At 37.2% G+C, this 18,419-nt stretch overlaps 1 protein-coding gene across 1 annotated transcript in view; it reads right to left on the bottom strand.

Annotated features, from left to right (window-relative positions):
• Positions 1-18,419, bottom strand: part of ADCY8 (adenylate cyclase 8) — a 125,025-nt gene that overhangs the window by 94,555 nt on the left and 12,051 nt on the right. The window contains exon 2 of the mRNA XM_035556245.1: positions 3,778-3,927. Coding sequence (XP_035412138.1) covers positions 3,778-3,927 — 150 coding nt within the window. The remainder of the gene's footprint in view (positions 1-3,777; positions 3,928-18,419) is intronic.

Consider the following 18,419-nt stretch of genomic DNA (forward strand, 5'->3'; position numbering starts at 1 on the left):
TAGCTTTTAGAGTTATTAGAATGACGGATAATTAGAGATGATAAATATAAGGCATATTGAGGGGTCATTTTGAGAGCACAGAAATGATTTTTTAGTTTTCTCAATGTACAGTAATGAACATAAGTATACCTGAAGTATTTATATAAGCTTTACAACTGGGGAAAAAAAAAAAAAAAAAGAGTCTTCCTATGCAAATACTTATGAAATGGCATAACATTCCTTTTTTTTTGTTTGGTTTTTTGACTCATGTTTTTTTCTGCTTAGCTGGTCTTCTGTTTTAAACCAAGTTAGTACAAAACCAGACCATATGGGACTTATCTTGCAACCTGTCATACTTCATATGACATGTCATGTATGACATGTTGGGTGGAAACAAAACTTGAGAGATTTTAATTATGCCACCTATTACCAAAAAAGGAAACAGTACCACCACTGAAAGCCACAAAAAGCTTGACCTTCCTGTAAGAAACCTTAAGTTTAGAGAGCATATGAGAAGCAGAGGAGAAATAAATCAAAGTGGAATGGAATTCAGGTTTTCAGTCATATTAAGGATGGAGTTTCTTGCAGTTATGGGAAAACTAGTATGTAACTTTGAGAACATCTACTTTTGAGGACCTATTGAAAACAATAATGAAGATAGTTCATAACACTTATGTCAAAAGAAAATAGTCTCTTCAAAATGAAAAGAGAATATTTGTTTTCTTATTGTTTCACCTCTTTAGCACATTCCTTATTGAATATTAGCTAAAATTTTAGCCATCTAGTTTTTAAGTAGATATATATATATTTTTAAAAAGCCCATGCAGTTATTGAATAAGGAGGAAATATTTAATTTATACCTTCTGCTTTTTATTTATTTTTTTCTTACTTTAAAGTTATATTGTGACTCCTGGAATTATTATCTGGAAGAATTGCACAAATAACTATACTTTTATTTACTTACCATATTTTTAGCTCCTTATCCATATCTGTAGAAAATTTCATAAGCCACATCACAGCTATTAGCCTGTGCACTCTCCCCACCCCTCTTCCTATATCACATACGTTCACTGGAAAGCCATAGAATGAATTTATTAAACTTCATCAGGATTTAATCCTTTCTAAAATGTACATGTACAAGTAATATAATTTTTATAGTCACGTGTTAGAAGAACTACAGATACCCTGTATCATGAAATAAATATGTCTGGAAGATAAAGAAAAAATGCTAGCAGTCTTTGGATTACTGCCCATGGATACTGATCAAGTGAGCATGATCAAGCTGCTCAAAAAAAAGCAGCCACCCAATGTGTGACATTGACAGTCATCTTAAAGGATACATTTAAAAATTGCTTAAATGAGCCACTATTTCAGAATCAAAGGAAAAAGACAGAAATCTGAGGGAAAAAGAGTGTCCATTCATCAAGAAATTTGAATATTTCATTATTGTTGTTGTCCCAAATACAAATGAGGATATTTTGTATATAAAATACATATATGTGTATGTATATTATCTGTAACATATACGTGTATATATATTGCATATTATACAATATTTTCAGGATGAAAATTAGGAGAAATTTCTTCTCAGAAAGAGTGATTAGGCATTGGAATGGGTTACCCAGGGAGGTGGTGGTGTCACCGTCCCTGGGGATGTTTAAGGAAAGGTTGGATGTGTTACTTAGGAACATGGTTTAGTGCGTAACATTGGTAGTAGGGGGGTAGTTGGACCAGGTGATTTTGGAGGTATTTTCCAACTTTAACGATTCTATGGTTTTATGATTCTATATACATTTAAAATGTATCAATATAATATATGTACTTTTCAGCTTTTCATTTGCATTACTATATAAAGCATAATATGGAATATTGAATATGGAATATTGGAATATATGGAATATTGAATATAGAATAATATGGAATATGGAATATATAGTATAAATACATTAAATTACGTAATATAAAAAATATATTTATAAAGAGATGTGCATAATAAAACGTTCCAACAGAGTTATTGAAAATATATCAAAATGTTTTGTTCCTAATTTTGGGGTTAGTTTATCATTAAATTGAGTTTTAGAAGATCTCTTTGATTTAGTGTCCAGACGTCTGTGTTTTCTGTTTTTGGTGTTGTCCTTGGCCAGACTATATTTTCTCTTATGCATTTCCAGTCATATGATGCCTATAGCACACTACTTTGGTTATAGGTGAGTCTCAGCCACAGAAAAGTGACTGCAGGAAGTTGTGCCCTCAGGGAACAACTCAGCCCCAAAACCTTGCAAGACACTGGGCCAAGACAAAATGCACAGTCCAGCACTGATTAGAAGCAAATATTTCAGATTCAACCCCTACTTTCACCCACACTGAAAGAAACCTGTGTGTGTGTGTGTGTTTGTTTTTAAAACGCTTTGAAATGGAAGTATCTTGTCTTCATTTTCCTAATAGGAAATAACATTTCAACAAAATTGAATTTCTCAGGAAAAAATATTTTCTTCATAGAAATTTCATTTTGCCTGAGAAAATAAAATAATTCTAATGGAAAATCCTCAGAATCCTCTGGAGCAGGGGAATTTTCTGATGGTGTTTTCTAAATAATTTTACAATGAACTCTAGGAAACAATGATGAAAGTAAACCTTACAAAATGTTAGTTTACAAAAGATTAAACAAGAAGAGAGATTAAAAAAAAAAAGCCCACAAAATCCATAAGCCACAAAAATGTAGTCCTAGTCCTACCGTTAAAATGAGAACAGAGCATCCTAGAGAGAATCCAGCTCTCCCTCAAAGCCTTCCTAGTCAGCAACAGCTGGAGAGACTTTCTGATGTAGATAACTGACATCACCCTGCACAGGCATTGCTTCAGTTCTCATGTAAAGTCTAAAACATGACGTTTTCCTAGATATCTTTATGAGAGCATAGTTTAATGTATTAAATAAAATTGCAAAGCAATACACATATCCATACAGGAGGACAACATGAATTCTTTTGAGAAAGAATGAGCAGTGTAACACTATATATTTTGTATATATTTTGGCTGTATTTTGATCTCAATGCAAGTTCTAAAATAGCATGTGAACCTTCTTCTGATATTTCAGTGGGAATGCAAAATATGCATAACACTACATATAATTTTTGCTGCCTTGTTACAAATTAATATGTAGCGAACTTCCTTTTAATGGATGCCTCAGTTCTATTTTGGAAATGATGATGTACCTAAGAACAATTGCATCAGCTTTGACGAAATGTTCACCTAGTCAAGTATGCTACTGCACACAGTGACCAAAAGATATCTGAGAAGAGCTTAAGAACAGAGAAAACATTTAGTGATACTTCCCTGCTGTGGCATCACAGCTCCAAAAACTGATCTGTGAGCCAAAGGTGATGTTTTAGGATTTTCTCTGCCCAGGTAGAGTTTTCTTCCATGAACTTAGTTCAACTGATATGTACTTTTCATATCCAAAACATGCTGAAACATCCAGTTTTGCAGTTTAATCCCACTTGTGTAAAGAAAAGTTTTTTTAATACCTGTGAGCTATTGCTTCACATGATGGCCCCTTCTTCTTGTGTGGGGAAATGACAATGAACAGCCATTCACTATTCACCCGGTTTCTCAAAGAAAATCTTTAAAATGTCATATCAGATCGATAAACAACAGCAAAATAACAGCAATCATCTCACTTAACAAGCACAAATCAGGTGGCATCACACTGGAATCAGGAAGGTTACAAATGAGCCAGCAGCCTGGTCTTGTTCAATAATCAATTCCAGTTAATACAAAAATAAGAATGTTTCTCCAATACCTGGCGCTGGTTTTCTGTCTCAAGCCTCAGTCTGGCTTCTACACATCTTCTGGTCTCCAAGAAGGCTTGACGTTGTGCTCTGTCTGATAGGTAGCTAATGAAGATTCCTGCGGTGTTCATACACATAAATAACACTGCTTGAGCAGCTATCTGCAAGGAACAACAAGCAGGATTTTATCAGGCAACAGAAAAAAAAAATCTGTTTAAAAAAATAGAAGGAGAGAGAATGACTGCTCTGCAGTCACGTTGGCTGTAAAACTAAATGGTTAGGAAAGTTTGCATAGAAGAATCCCCTGGATCTTAATTAAAGGCATCAAACATATAAAATTCTCTCTGCCTCGAGGAAGAAATATACAGTATTTGGGGGCATTAAACTCTAGTTGAACCACAAATGATGTTTCCAAGAACTGACTCACAGGCCTATAGTCAAAAATGATTACAAACATAATTAACAATTCGTTTGTGCTCTGCCTTTTCTGTAGAAGCAACTTTGTGATTTGTTTCATGGTTTAGTTTGAGAGCAAAGCCATATTAAGGAAAACAAAGAGTGTCATTTAGCTAAGAATTACTATTAGTAATAATAGTTATTCTGTTATTATTGACCAAATTAAATAAATTCATTTTCAGCTGATGCCAAAGCACAAGCTTGCACAATCTGAATCCTGAACCATCCAACAAGGTAAGCTGAAAGCATAACCAAGTGCTTCCATAGCCTGTGCCTGTGTACACAAACTTTTTCTTCACTGATGCCTATGTAAAATCTACAGTAATTCCTTGTAGAAGGTGCAGGTGTAGTAGGGGTTATTTTTTGTTGTTGTTTTGTTTTATTTTGTAAAATCCATGCAGTCGTTGAATAAGAAGAAAATGTTTTGTTCATGGTCTAGAAGTTGTATTTTTGTAGCGTTATCTTATAATCACTTGCCCTGAAACCCATCTTGCTTCTTCCAATAGAAAACATTTAGCAAAACTCCCTAATCTCATTGTGATGCTGTGCCTAAGGATTGCAAGTCTCGTTCCTCACACTCATGTGGGTTACAGAAGTGAGATTTGATATCAGACTAAATGCATTTGGCAGAAACTTCAGCTTTATGCATTCCTATATTTCTGGATCTGGAGCATTGTTCTAGGATAGTACAGGGAATTCATTTACAGTTTATATTCCTTGATTAAATAAGAATGCATATCCTGGCTCCAGCTGAAGTTCTGTTTAACCTTTGCCAATAATAGACGTCTAGGCAAAGCTTTTGAGAAATAGGGCTTGTTTAGCATGATCTTCACATCTTCCTAGCTTCCAGGATCCTGTGGTTTACAGCACCTTTGAGCTGGAGGTGGCATACTCCATCCATCTGCTCAACAGCCCCCGGTAGATCTACCATGTGCATTTTTCTCCGATATCTTTCTGAAGCTAATTATACTTTTGGCCCTTATGACATCTGATGACAAAGATTTCTACAATTTAATTAGGCACTTTGTGATAAATATGCTTCCTTTATTTTTCTTTAATTTGCAGCCCTATCATTTCTTTGAGTGCCACATCATGTTTATAATATGAGAAACAGTAACTAATCATTCCCAATTCATCTTCCTTTCAACTTACCTGATTTTACTGACTTATATCATACCTCCTCTCAGCCTTTCCTTTAAAAAAGGGAGGAATTCAAGACTGTCTAGCCTCACTGTGTTTGTCACAATTCCACCTCTCTACTGCTTTTTCCCTTTCTTCCACCTTACCCTGGTTGTCTGGAGATAATGTGCCTGAGACAAGCCAGTTTCCACTCAACACTTTCCATCTTTGCTCCACTATAAAACAGAAAATACAGTAATTCAACTCATGAGATAACTCCTTTCTGTCACAGGCTGCTAGTAAGTGTATGATGGGTTGACATGAGATAAGACCAGTTTGGATTGCATTGTTCAGCACAACTGAAGTCAGCTGTGGGTGGCTGAAGAAGTCAACATTTCATAACATTTTGACCAGCCTGAAGATAATCTGTGCACACACACTAGGAAAGCTAGGGTTTAGGGTGACAAAAACAAACAAACAAACAGAAGTCTAGTGTCAGGGCATTCTTGTTTACTTGCAAATTCAATTGTAACATCCACATGAGCCCAGTTCAGTCACCTGTCTCTGCTAATACTCAAGACTAGTGCCACTCACTTCAGCAGATCTCCTTAGAGCAAATGCAGTAGAATTTGGCTTTCAATTAGATTTCATGAGTACATAACTTGATTTGGACAAAGGGAATTATGGAAAACATGCTACAGGTAAAACTGCAGCTTATTCAGAGGCAGAATTTGCTTTTCTTACACATAGTCATCTGACTGAAACAAATTTAAAGAGGCAAGTGCTCTGCCTTGCAAAGATGTCAATCTGTGTCTCTTCTTAATAAAAATGATAATAATGATTAAAAAATAAAAATAAAATCCATAAAAGACTTGAGTCTTTCATTGTCACTCCTTTCTCTTGCTGTTTACAGTGGTCAATTCCAGAAGTCTTGCAGGATTTTCTTTTGCATATCAGGGCCACAGTCCAGCGTACACTATGATTTTATAAGATGCATGCAGATCTTTTTGACTGACCTGAAGATAATCAATGCTCACACAGTAGGAAAGCTGAGGTATAGGGTGAAAGAAAGGAAAATGTTTTCACATTTAAAAGTCCTTTAGTCCATTTTTACCTTGCACAGAACTCAAATAAGTAGCTATAGCAGAAATATCAGGTAATCTGAAAAGCCATGAGTGATACATTTTGATGTTAAATAGAGCTCTGGGAGGTCTGCTTCTTGTATATTTAAAAACTGCAGACAAAAAAGTATCCATCACCATGCTGCTTGGGAATATTTGTGTAACAGGACCTGCACTGTCCATGCTGAACCTGCAGTTGCACATGATTGAAAGCAGGATGAATACAGCTAAAGAAAGTTACTTGACAAGATCATGCAGATGGTTAGAAATAGCCATAAAAAATATTACTCCAAAACTTCGCTTTCCACATTTCTCAGAGGAGGTAATTAAAAATTTAGTTCACAGAGAAATCAGTTGTCAAATCAAATTTACATTTATAAAGTATCCTTCATAGAGGCACCTTAGGGTACTTTGCAAAGTTGAAGTGAAAAAAAACCAAAGGCAATGAAAGGAGAAAGTACAGGTCAGACAAGTTTAAATTTAAATTTGACAGTACACATGGATTCTGACCAATTCATCTATATTTGTCATTCATTGTATGAAAAGGGTTTTGCTGGGGTAGCTGAAAACATGATAATATTTAGAGTGAATTCGGGAACAACCAGATCTCAGGGAAAGAAACAATTAAAAGGCAATGGACACAGCTGGTCAGGTGGAAGTATTAATCAAGGTAGGTACAGTATAATAAAGTAAGGGAACAGGGAAAGGAGAAATCATTAAAAAGACAGTGAAGGAGCTCAAAAGACTGTTGCGAAGTGGTTCGTGAATCCCAGACACAGAAAGATTGTCACAACAGAATTGAATGTAGTTCAGGAAACTGGAAATTCAGAAGGGTACTGGTGAGGGAGTTTGTCTGAGCTGTTGAGAGCAGAGCTGAGTTATGCATAAAAACAGCATTTAGTAGGCATTTCTGTTAAGAGAAACTAGTTGAGTTTGTCTTGATTTGGAGTTTATGACTATTTCCAGGAGTTTATAATCAGAGAGTGAGTTAGGGAGGAGTTTGCAAGTGTCAAAAAGTTTTAGATCTTCAAAAATCATAACTGATGTTTTTTTGAATTCTGCCATGTGTCTCCTCTTTGAAAAAGTGCATTTGTCCATCAGGGAATGTAAATCAATAAGGTCTGCTGTAGAGTCTCCTAATTCAGTGCTTTCTGAGACCTGCCAGTAATAGACATTTCTGCAATGCCTAACTAAGCTCAGCACTTCCAAGGAGCTCTTAACCTAAGGTGCAGTAAATAGTCAATATTCAACAAATCCAAAGATTGGAAATATGTTGACAGTCAGCTAACACTAAAAGAGAGTCACTACTGCAGAGAATCTTTATCATGAATAGTTCAGCCAAAGGTAGCATACATTTATGCAAAAAGCACATTGGAGATGGAGGAAAGAAAGCTGAAAAAGCCTAGAAAAAAATTCTGAAATATGGGGGAATGCTGAATTTTCTGTGTTATCACCCCAAGTGCAGACAGAAGAAAACAACAAACAAATAAAACTAGCATGCTCTGCAGAAATAAACCTATTATTAAGCTTCTTAGCAGATGTTTTTTTTTTTCTTCTGTATAGAAACAAAACAGTGTTGCGGCTAATCTCACCAAAACACAGCTGAAAATTAAATAAATTATTTTCTACATAATCTTTAGCTGGACATTCTCAAGAAAGATTAACACTAAAGAGCAGGAATTTCATTAATTCCTGAAATGAGCCTGTGGGAAATTATTTAATTCTTCTCCTATTTGCTTTTCTGGTTTAGGATTGGCTTCAATAGCAGATGAGAGTGGTTCTTGGCTGTTTTGGGAAAACTAGGAAAGTAAAGCTGTTGTGCTACTTTAAGAGTGTTTTCAGAATGTGCCACATAAAGAACTGGTTGCTATGGTAATTATTATTGGTTAATTAGGTTTGGAAAAGCATTTTGATTCATAATTAGTTGTTTAACTAAAAATAGCAGCTTGCCACAAGGTTGGATTTTGTACCTAACATGTCTCAGAAACCTCCCCATTTTCCCTTCTCCATCTACCCCCTTTCCTAGGTTACATAGAGGGAAAATAATTTATGTTTTTATAAGAACTGATCACCAGAAATGAGCTGAGGGTTGCATGAGAAGTGTGGGATTTGAGACCAAAATGCTCTACTTTGTATAGAACAAGAACATCTGGCAGCACAGACTCCAGCACTCTCTCACTGCTGGGCTGTAGCAAGCCTCTATCTCCAGCTGAGACCATGATTTTATGAATCAAAGCTCTTGGCAGCAAAACTAGTAAGTACCTGTATCTCTGTGCGCCTCTTGCCCACCTTGATCCCTCAACACAGCTTCCTCTTTATCGTGCCAGATCAATTATTTGTGGGACCCTACTGTGAACTGTATCAGGGAACTTAGCCAACTTAAAAAACAAACACTTGGCGTTGGCAGTGATTTTCGTATCTAGAGCAGTTGTCTGATTGAGTTCACAGCACAGCCTCCACAGGGAGAGGAAGCACGTGAGTATTCATAGCTGGCACTGCTGCCAACTCATTAACCAAAATCATTGCTGCTTTATTGTTAAACCACCTTGTAAAGAGTTTTCTTATTTCCCATGTTCACTCCATCTGACTTCTCCTGGGACTCTGCTAAATGACAATGTGTGTTTGTTTTAGATTATGAGTACTTCTTCATCAAAGTCTATTGGAGACATACCTGTCCCACAAAAGTGCCCAAACTGCTGCCTTGATATTCCAGAAAGCTCATCTGTTCCTGATCCTCTACATTGTCCAATTGTACAACAGCTCTTTTATTGCTGCTCACAGCTGGAGCGAGTGTTGTCTTTTATCTGATCCAAATATACATAATTTACTGAAAGTTAGGAATATAGCATATATCTGAGAAGACGGGGAGAGAGAAAGGGGTGTTGTTTACTGATAGTAAATTTAGTCAAGCAGAGACCGTGCTGATTAAGAGGGGTGCTTCACCCTGGTTTGCTAAATGTGAAAGCAGCTATTTGTATAAATACAACCTCCTGGATATAAAGCCTTTTCATTTAGACCCGAGTTTTATGGTTCAGCTGTGCACAGCTCCCATAGGAACATCAGCTGATTCTTCAAAAACTCAGACCTTCTTTCAGGCCTCCAGGAGTGCAAAGCTCTTTTAAGAATCCTGGTCTTCTTGCTTCCAAAACTGGCACTAGAGGACTTCATGATGTACTTAGGAGCACAGTCTGGCCCTTAAGATGCATGAAATCTGTAGCCTCCAAGGCTGGTTAGCCCTGTCTAACAAAATATAGTGTGTACCCCAAGGAATGAATAGATCGTCCACAATGGGAATAACTGGTCTCAGCCATGGTCCTCTCCATGCTATTTCAGAGTATCTTAACATACCTATTGTTCCTGCACTGCTAATGATTTAGAAAACAAAGACCATTTTCCTTTTGAAAAATGACACATTTGTGTAAAATCAATTATTCTAGTTGAAGATAGAATTCAGAAATACATACCTTTAATATTCAGAATAAGAGGTTTAATTTGCTGTTAGAGAAATAGCCATTTCCTTCTTGCTCTTTCCATCTCATTGAATCCATTAGAAACACAGAAAATTGAATGTCTGAGTAAATAGTTCACTGGTAGCTCAAACCGTACAATTTGGCAGATCAGCTATCAACCAAGTTTTGCAACATAGTGTGGTACAACAGATCTTCCAGGAAAATCATATCATATCAGACACGTAAGAGCTGACATAACTTGAGTGATGTACAGAGGCAGTCAAGAAAATACATAACCCTGCTAGTGCCACTGAACAGCCACAAATATCAAATTATTTTCAGCACATCACATCCAACTCCACTTGAGTCAGGCTAAAATTTAGGATTCAGACAAAACCTCTACAACAGCAGCAAACATCTATTCTGGGACTGCTGATAACCTTTTGGTACTTTTCTTTTTATGGATATTAAATTGAGTAGACATGTCTGCGACAGTGTCATACTAGGGTCGTATCCTATATGTACACGTGAACAGACAGAGGTGGGTAAATTTTCTTCATTAGGAACAGTTTTCTATGGCTACAGGATAGTTTGCTGAACCCTCTCTCTGACCCTCATCTAGGAACTGATCTTAAGCAACACAATGATATCTGGTGATCATATCTCCTGTTCACAGCACTCTCTTGTCATCATTTTGCACACAGGATGCTGTTTAGAATGAACGGTCTTGCTCTTTCTGGTGAATAACCTCCCCTATTCAGTATTTTGTCTGCTGGGTAGGTATCTTCTCCTTCTGCTCTCAAGACAGCTGCATTGCAGTGTAATTAAAAGAAGAAATCTAATGCCAAACCTTGCAGATGTCATCATTTTATTGTCCAAAAATGTCACCTCATTTAGTGTGTTTAGGTAAACATAAAAAATTCAGATAGGAATCTCCATTTCCTTTCAAAATATATGTAAACTTGAAACCACGGTACATGCACTACAGAATTACTTTAAATTACCTGGGCGGTCTAACCAAGAGTAGATCCTGTAACACCACCGCCCTTCCCCCTCTCCCCGCCTTGCCCAAACAAACAAACAAAACTGATAAGGCACAGCACAAATGCCTGTATAGTAGAGAAGCACTCTGGAAGCAGCCCATGACAATCATAGAGGGGAGGTTAGGAAACTGCTGAAGTGATGGTATTAGATTGCTAACTGCTTGGAAGGGAATGCAAAGCAGCTGTGGATTTTCCCTTTCTGCACTTTCCTATTTCAGACTCATGAAGATCAGACTGTCTGACTTTTCCTTACACATCTTTTTATGCAGAAGTTGATCTTCCTTGCAGGCTGTGCATTTGGTCTTCAAAACAAATACCAAGTAATTACATTTAATAGAAGCCACGTCCCATTTAAAGCCACAAGAAAAATAAATTGTTCTTAATAAAAGTGACAACATCTAAACAAAGATTTATAATAATTTCATCTGAAATGGGGAAGCACACGCAAAACATCATAGATATTAAGAATGAAAAATCGTTCCTGTTTTTTGTGGACCACTCCTTACCAAATGCAGATTTTTTTTTTATTTATTTTTTACCCTTGATTTACATAGATGGACAGCCAAATTCTAGATAACTATCTCCCACTTCAGATGCACCAGTATTTAGAGACCAGATTTCAGACATCATAGCTAACTTCTCATTGACAAAAAACTTCTAGCTGATACCCAGTCTGGAAATGTTTGAGATCTTCATTGAGTATAAGGGTGAGTCTGGACGCCCCAAAACTGGACCTCTAAAATGAAAGCCACTTTTGGAAAATTTCCCCATTTTTTCTCAGTAGTTCTCTCTAATCTAATGCAAGATAGTAAAGGGCAGAACTCCTAGTACTTCCTTTAATAGATTATGCAACTGATTAGGAGGAATGGTAGGAAAAAATAATCATAAAAGCTGCTTTGCAGCATTGGAAAGAGTTTAACTAGATTTTAAGGAAAACAGAATTAGGTAGTCTATATTTCTACTAAATGGGTTTGTGGTGGTGCTCTGCACAGCTGTTTTTATTGTTGTAGATAATGGCTCTTATCCGAAGTAGGATGTCAAAACTGAGTGAGCAATAATTATGTTTGGAGAGCTGACAGCAGTTCATCTTTTCTGACACACTTTGTTGCTGTTTTCATCTGATCAAACGTATGTGCATCCCAGCAATTACCTGCAGTATGTACTCCACATCTCTTCCCGATGGAACTGGCAATTGCCATGATTTGTGTGCAGGTGGCCCTGATTCAGTGCAGTTTGCAGAATTATAGCAGCCTGCACAAGAGAAGCTTGCCTAGCTATGTTAGGTCAGGTTGTATGTGTTTTCCTCTGAATTATCAAGATGAGGCCATAGGTGGAGGAAAGAAGATTTTGCAAATCACTTTTTTTTTCTCCTTTTTGGTTCTGCAATGGAAATAAAAATCTGCAAAAGGTAATGATTTTAAAACCCTTTCAGATCCTTTATTAAAGAATAAATACACTCTTATGAAAAGCAGTCTAGTCCGGGTAAGAGTAAGCCTAATACTTTTTAAAAAGTAAACTGATTTAACTAAAATTGTACTGAAAATACCGGTAATGAAAAATAAATGAGGGTATCATCATCTTCAGTGTTATTTTCCAAATTATTCAAATGTGTTCTTCAAAGCTTGCTTCTACTCTGACTGGAAGCTCTGCTGATCAGATGTTTGTGTTAATCAGTTATACCTGCTGGCAAACAAACAAACAACTCCCCACAGCTGCTCCTTTTTTAAACTATTAGCCTAAAAAGCCAAAAGAGTACTGGAAACAAAAGCTATTTACACTTAATTATCAGCATTTTTAACAGAAGACTAAAGTTCCCTCACAACTACATCTGTAACTAGCGGTCATTTTGCAAAGGTGTTGTTAGAGAGGGAGTTAGCACAATGAATCTACAGCTGATTTATGTACGAGACCACAAACGTCAACTTTCAGAATTTCAGGTCACGTTGTAGGCCTTCTAGCTCAGAAATGATAAGGAAAACAATTCCTCTCTTCAAATTTCCTATCGTGAGTGCTTTGCTTGCATTTTAATATATATATATATATTTGTGTGCATGAAAAGGACCTGAAAGCCACAATGAATGCAATTAATATTCCTTGTGCTTATTCTTGCTGTCACTATCTCCTCTTGTTGTTGACTATGATGACTACAAAAAACAAGAAGAGATGGACCTCAGCAATATCCTCTCCTAGCAAAGCATTAAGAAGAGAAAAAATAAACAAACAACCAAACAAAAAAACAAACAAGGTTCTCAGCTATCCCTGATGCTGATATTGGGTTGTAAACATGGCAGATTGAAGCACCTGAGTCCTGCCCTTACTTTGGAGAAATCTTAGGTAGCATGAAGGTGGTGGACTGTATTCTGGTGTGCCACTTTGCACTGACTAAACTTAGGAGAATACGGGATTTCAAGCATCCTTAACTGCATTAATAACCAATGGTGATATGTCCTCAGGGAGTCTTGCAGAGACCGCAGGAAATACAGACTGTGAAGATATGGATGAGCCTGCAAGGAAAACTTTAGGATAGTTTAGGATGGGGTAAAAGGGTCTAGGAGCCTTTGTTATCTGGAGTTGAACTGAACACAGCTAAGGTACAGTAGCAGGACTGAATCTCTCTTTTCCAAGCTTAAATGGGAATTTTGTTGAAAACCATCTGGTATTATCCAATACTCTCTTTAAAAGCCTCTTTTACTTCCATTTTTTAACTCTCACTTAAGAACTATCATGGATAAAAAATAAGGAAGGGACATGGGAGCAAATAGAAATGTACTGGACAAAGGCCATGAAAAGTTACAGCATTCCAGACCAACGGAGTAAAACTTTATCTCACAGAGTTAGGCAAGGACAAACATTTTCCTTTGTGAAACCTGTGGGTGTTGTTTTGCTATTAGTCATGGTGAATGCTTCAGTGTGGTGAGCTAGAAGTCAGACTGACATCAAAAGTACAAAGAGTGCTGTGGGAAAAAGTTGACTCAGTCCTTTGCCTGGCAGAATATGCCATAGACAAATAATAAAGGATTAGGGCTTATTATTATTATTTTTTTTTTGCCACTTTGCTACCAAAGGAGATGTATAGTGCAGGATTCATTCTGAATTGACACTGGTGTGATTAGGTAGTACTAGTTCCTTTGAAGGCAGTGGACTATTCTGGTGTAAAACAAGGATGGGATTAACATTAAACCCTGATATTTACAGTGGGCCAAGTACTCCTTGCTTGACAATACAAGACATGCCTTTGTTTTTGCTGCTTGTGTAAGCATGAGGAATAGAGACTGAACTGTTCATGGAATATTAAATAAATTATACAAGACAAAATAACCACTGTCTCTGATCTTAAATAATGAATTCTGCTGAAACCAATGAGAGCTGCTGGAGAGTATTAAATCTTGATGGATATAATATAAACTAACAGAAGATGCCTCACAAATGGTTTAAATCAGCATAGCTCTGTATAAGTAATACAAGGTTTGATCCAATGTGTAGCCATGAATTGTACTCAGTTTTGCTGTTCAGACTGTTTAAAAGCAGCCACTTGGGAGCAAGGTCACTCTTAACCTGCTCACGTATGAACTTATGGGTTTCAAAGGAGTATTTGCTTGAACAAAGCAGTGTTTGATATGAGTGAGTGTTTAGCTCATGTATCTACTGTATAGATCAATATAGCAGCAGTCATGATATGTAAACATTGCTCTCCTAGGAGTACTCAGCAGATGAGTACTTGAAAAGAAGTTGTAGCCTTGGACATGAAGGGGTAGGAACACGAAGGCTGACAATGTTGTGTTTCATGGAAAAAAACACACCACAGAATTTAAGTCAAGAATTAGCTGACGAAGTGGATTTTTGTTACTGAAATTTCAGGAAAACAGGAGAACATTAGTTCCGAACCTTAAAGAAGGAAACCAGACACAAACAGTTTTAGAAAGTGTTCATCCCAACTGGTTCATGTTTTTTTGGATGCCAGACAGTGCAGCAGTCAAGTCTATGAAAAGGTTCAAGGGGAAAGGAGACAGTCAGTGCTAGGGTAAGATATTTATGTTTAATGCTTGATAAAAAGCCCGGTCTGTTTGATGGAGATATGCCTATCAACTCTGATGTTTTTTAGGCAGTTTCCTCCAACAATCTTGGTTTGCTAACTATCAGAACACAAGTGAAACAAAACATTTCAGATGCCCTAGGAAATCACTAATGTTTCCTTCTTGTTAACAATTTGATTTTTTTTTCTTTTTTTTTTTTTTCATGCTCTACAAACATGTTAGCTGTCGATATTAAGTGGACTTCAGATACTGTACAGTAACCACATGTGAAAACTGTATTAAATTATGGAGAAAAGCAAGAACGTGTTTAAATGTCTTCTTCATGTTGCCCTCCTCATGAACATCCACATCAGCCCAATTAATCATTATGTAAACATAAAACTAACATCTTCTTGCAATAAACAGACAACATAATTGTATCATAAATAGCATTTTCATGCATTTTGAACTTCTTTTTTGCCTTCTGACATATTCCTCTGTATTATAAAAAAATAGTGAAAATCTCTAAGTCATGCCAAATATTTTTTTCTCAAAGAGAAAAATATTAATCAAAAAAGTAGAACCAGTCAATCTGAACACCTCATCCCAGATGCTATTTAAATATAAACATATATATATATATATACACACATACTTGGGAGTCATGTCTAGAGACAGGTAAGACAAATTTGGAGAACCAGAAAATTTTTATGAAGGGCTTTTATAGAAAAACAAACAAACAAACAAAAAAGCAACAAAAACCCCACACTAATACAAATCAAACCAATTGTGTGAGTACATGTGTTAAAGATTTTTTTTATTTTTTTATTTATTTTTTGTAGGTAGGTAGGTAGGTAGGTAGGAGCAAAGAGGCACAACTACTGCATTTCTGGGCAGCTCAGCCTTGCAGGTGTGCAAATACCTTTTTCAGACTGGTACAACTGCAGAGGAATCTAGAAGGGAAAATGTGGTCACTCAGAGATACTTAAGATTCAGGTGTCTTGTGGGCAACACCAGGGCAGGCTTTATAGGAATAGAGCATTACTGATGCTCATTTTGAGCATACTTAAATTTCACTTTAAGCTGTGAAGTCCTGCATGGAAGTCAGCCCCAGGACTCCAAACACACACAGGGCCTTTGTGAAGGACCATGGGCTCCTTCAAGTAAATGGCTCTTGGTGCTGCATGGCACAATCTGCTCAAGGAACAGGGTTATGATTCACAGCAGAGCGTGACATAAGTATTCACAAGCCAGCAGAGACCAGTGGTTGTCTGTTCATACGCAAACTTCCCATCTCAAGCCTAGAAGTATGCTGGGCACATTCACTCTGCACTGTACCCATTCAAACAAGCCTAATGACCCAGTTCTGATGGTCAATGCAGGATGAGGTAGCAGAGCTCTGTCTCTGAATTTGAAATGGAAGATTCTGCCATCAGAGTTGTCCACTACACAAAATATTTCCTCGGAGACCTGAAAAGCTATCAGTCTGCATAGCTTTCTTTTCACAGTCTCCCAGAGGAAGATTTCACTTTGGATTTTTGTTCACCAGCTCATCTGTGTTTTCTTCAAATATTTCTTGTTTTGAATAGATTCAATTGAACAAAAGAATGACTGGACCAAAGTCCCACTGTTCCTGACATCAGGTTGGAAACATCAGAGATGTTCTGGAGTTTCCAGAGGGGTGTACACTATTTTTGAAATGTATGCAATAAAAACATTTTGATGAGGGATGAAAAATGTGGTTACGGTCACTCTCAGCTTCCAGTTTCCTCTGAACTCAAATTGAAACTGAAATGGAAGAGTCATTTTCATTGCTGTTTGAAAAATTCCTGCTCTAGGAGATAGAGGGTGATGTTGACCTCAGTATTCAATAAAAACTCGCTGGATTACAGAGGAAGGCACTGCTCATCTGCAGGACTTGCAGTTGCAAGCAGTGGTACCTCACTAGCCAACTCACTCCAGGGCTTGCAGCATCTCAGCAGTAACATTGGGTTTGAATGGGATCATCCAGATGTTTCAGAAAAGTGCATTCTTATCAACAAACTGTTGTGTCTGTCTTCAAAATTATGATAACAATTAAAAATAAGTGTGAGTTGACCTACTTCTACTCTACCACCCTAATTCCACTAAGAAAAACAAGAGTGTCTGTATTCCACATGTGCTTTATGCCATCTTCTATTCTGAACAGAAAACACAGCATGAATTTGCAGAGTATTCATCATTACTAAGCAATTCCTGTATCGGGCAGGAGTCGAAATGGCAGACTAAAAATATTTTATTGAAGATTTCTTTATAGTTGATCTGAATTTCTGATGCTGGTTTTGTAGTCTGGAAATAAAGGCTTTTTGCTGAATGAGTGTATTGCCTTTCACAACATGAAAAACATGATTATCCTGGCAAGGTCAGAGTTTATTGCCCTTGAAGAGAACATTATCCACCATGTTCCCTGAATGACAATTGCTAAGAACCTTTATTGGAGAAGAAAAGGAGCATTTTGTGTCTGTTCAAAAGTAAATGCCCAATTCTCTGCTTTCTGTCAGGGGTAGGATTCTCAGCCCTAGGAAATGTGCTCTGCTACTCCGGCAACATAAAACAGCCTTAGATCTGATGAGCCCATCTTGAGTGTCATACATAGAGAAACAAGCAGATGCTACAAGAAGATGCTACAAGAAACACCACACTCACACGCTCTCATCCAGGTGGGGGATTTCGACCTGATCTCCAAATTGGAGGGACATTGATTTGAAGGGTAGATCATTCAGTGGATAAGGAATTGGCTTGAAGCTCGCACCCAGAGAGTGGTGGTCAATGCCTGTATGTCCTGGTGGAGGATGGTGATGAGAGTTGTCCCTCAGAGGCCTGTCCTGGGACCAGTACTATTTAATAACAATGACGTAGACAATGGGATCGTGTGCACCCTTATCAAGTTTGCAGAAGACACCAAGCTGAGTGGTGCAGTTGATACAACAGAAGGAAGGGATGTCATTCAAAGGGACGTGGACAAGCTTGAGAAGTTGGCTCATGTGAACCTAATGAGGTTCAAAAAGTCCAAGAGCAAGGTGCTGTCTGTGTGAGGGCAATCCCAGACATGAATACAGACTCTTCTCTTGGAAGAGATGATTAGATTCTGATATTTTCTTGCACTATCAGCAATATTATTGGTTAATTTTAAATTAATGGTTGATCCACCATGTCCTTAGATAACCACAGGTATAAATTCCTGAAATTGTGGAATTTCAGGCTACATAAATGAAACTAGATCAGACTAATCTGTCAGCTTCAGTGAAGGGATAATTAGAAATACAAAATGGTTTGCTTCTTTGGAAACTGAGAGGTGAGAACAATTCACATCAGAGCCATAAATAAGACCCAGTATCATTTAATTATAGAAAGTAGGGCATGAAGGTCTTTTCCAACCTTAATGTTTCTATGATTCTATGAAAGGACCTTGA

Source organism: Cygnus atratus, chromosome 2 (genome assembly GCF_013377495.2).
Source record: "Cygnus atratus isolate AKBS03 ecotype Queensland, Australia chromosome 2, CAtr_DNAZoo_HiC_assembly, whole genome shotgun sequence".
In the NCBI taxonomy this organism is placed as follows: domain Eukaryota; kingdom Metazoa; phylum Chordata; class Aves; order Anseriformes; family Anatidae; genus Cygnus; species Cygnus atratus.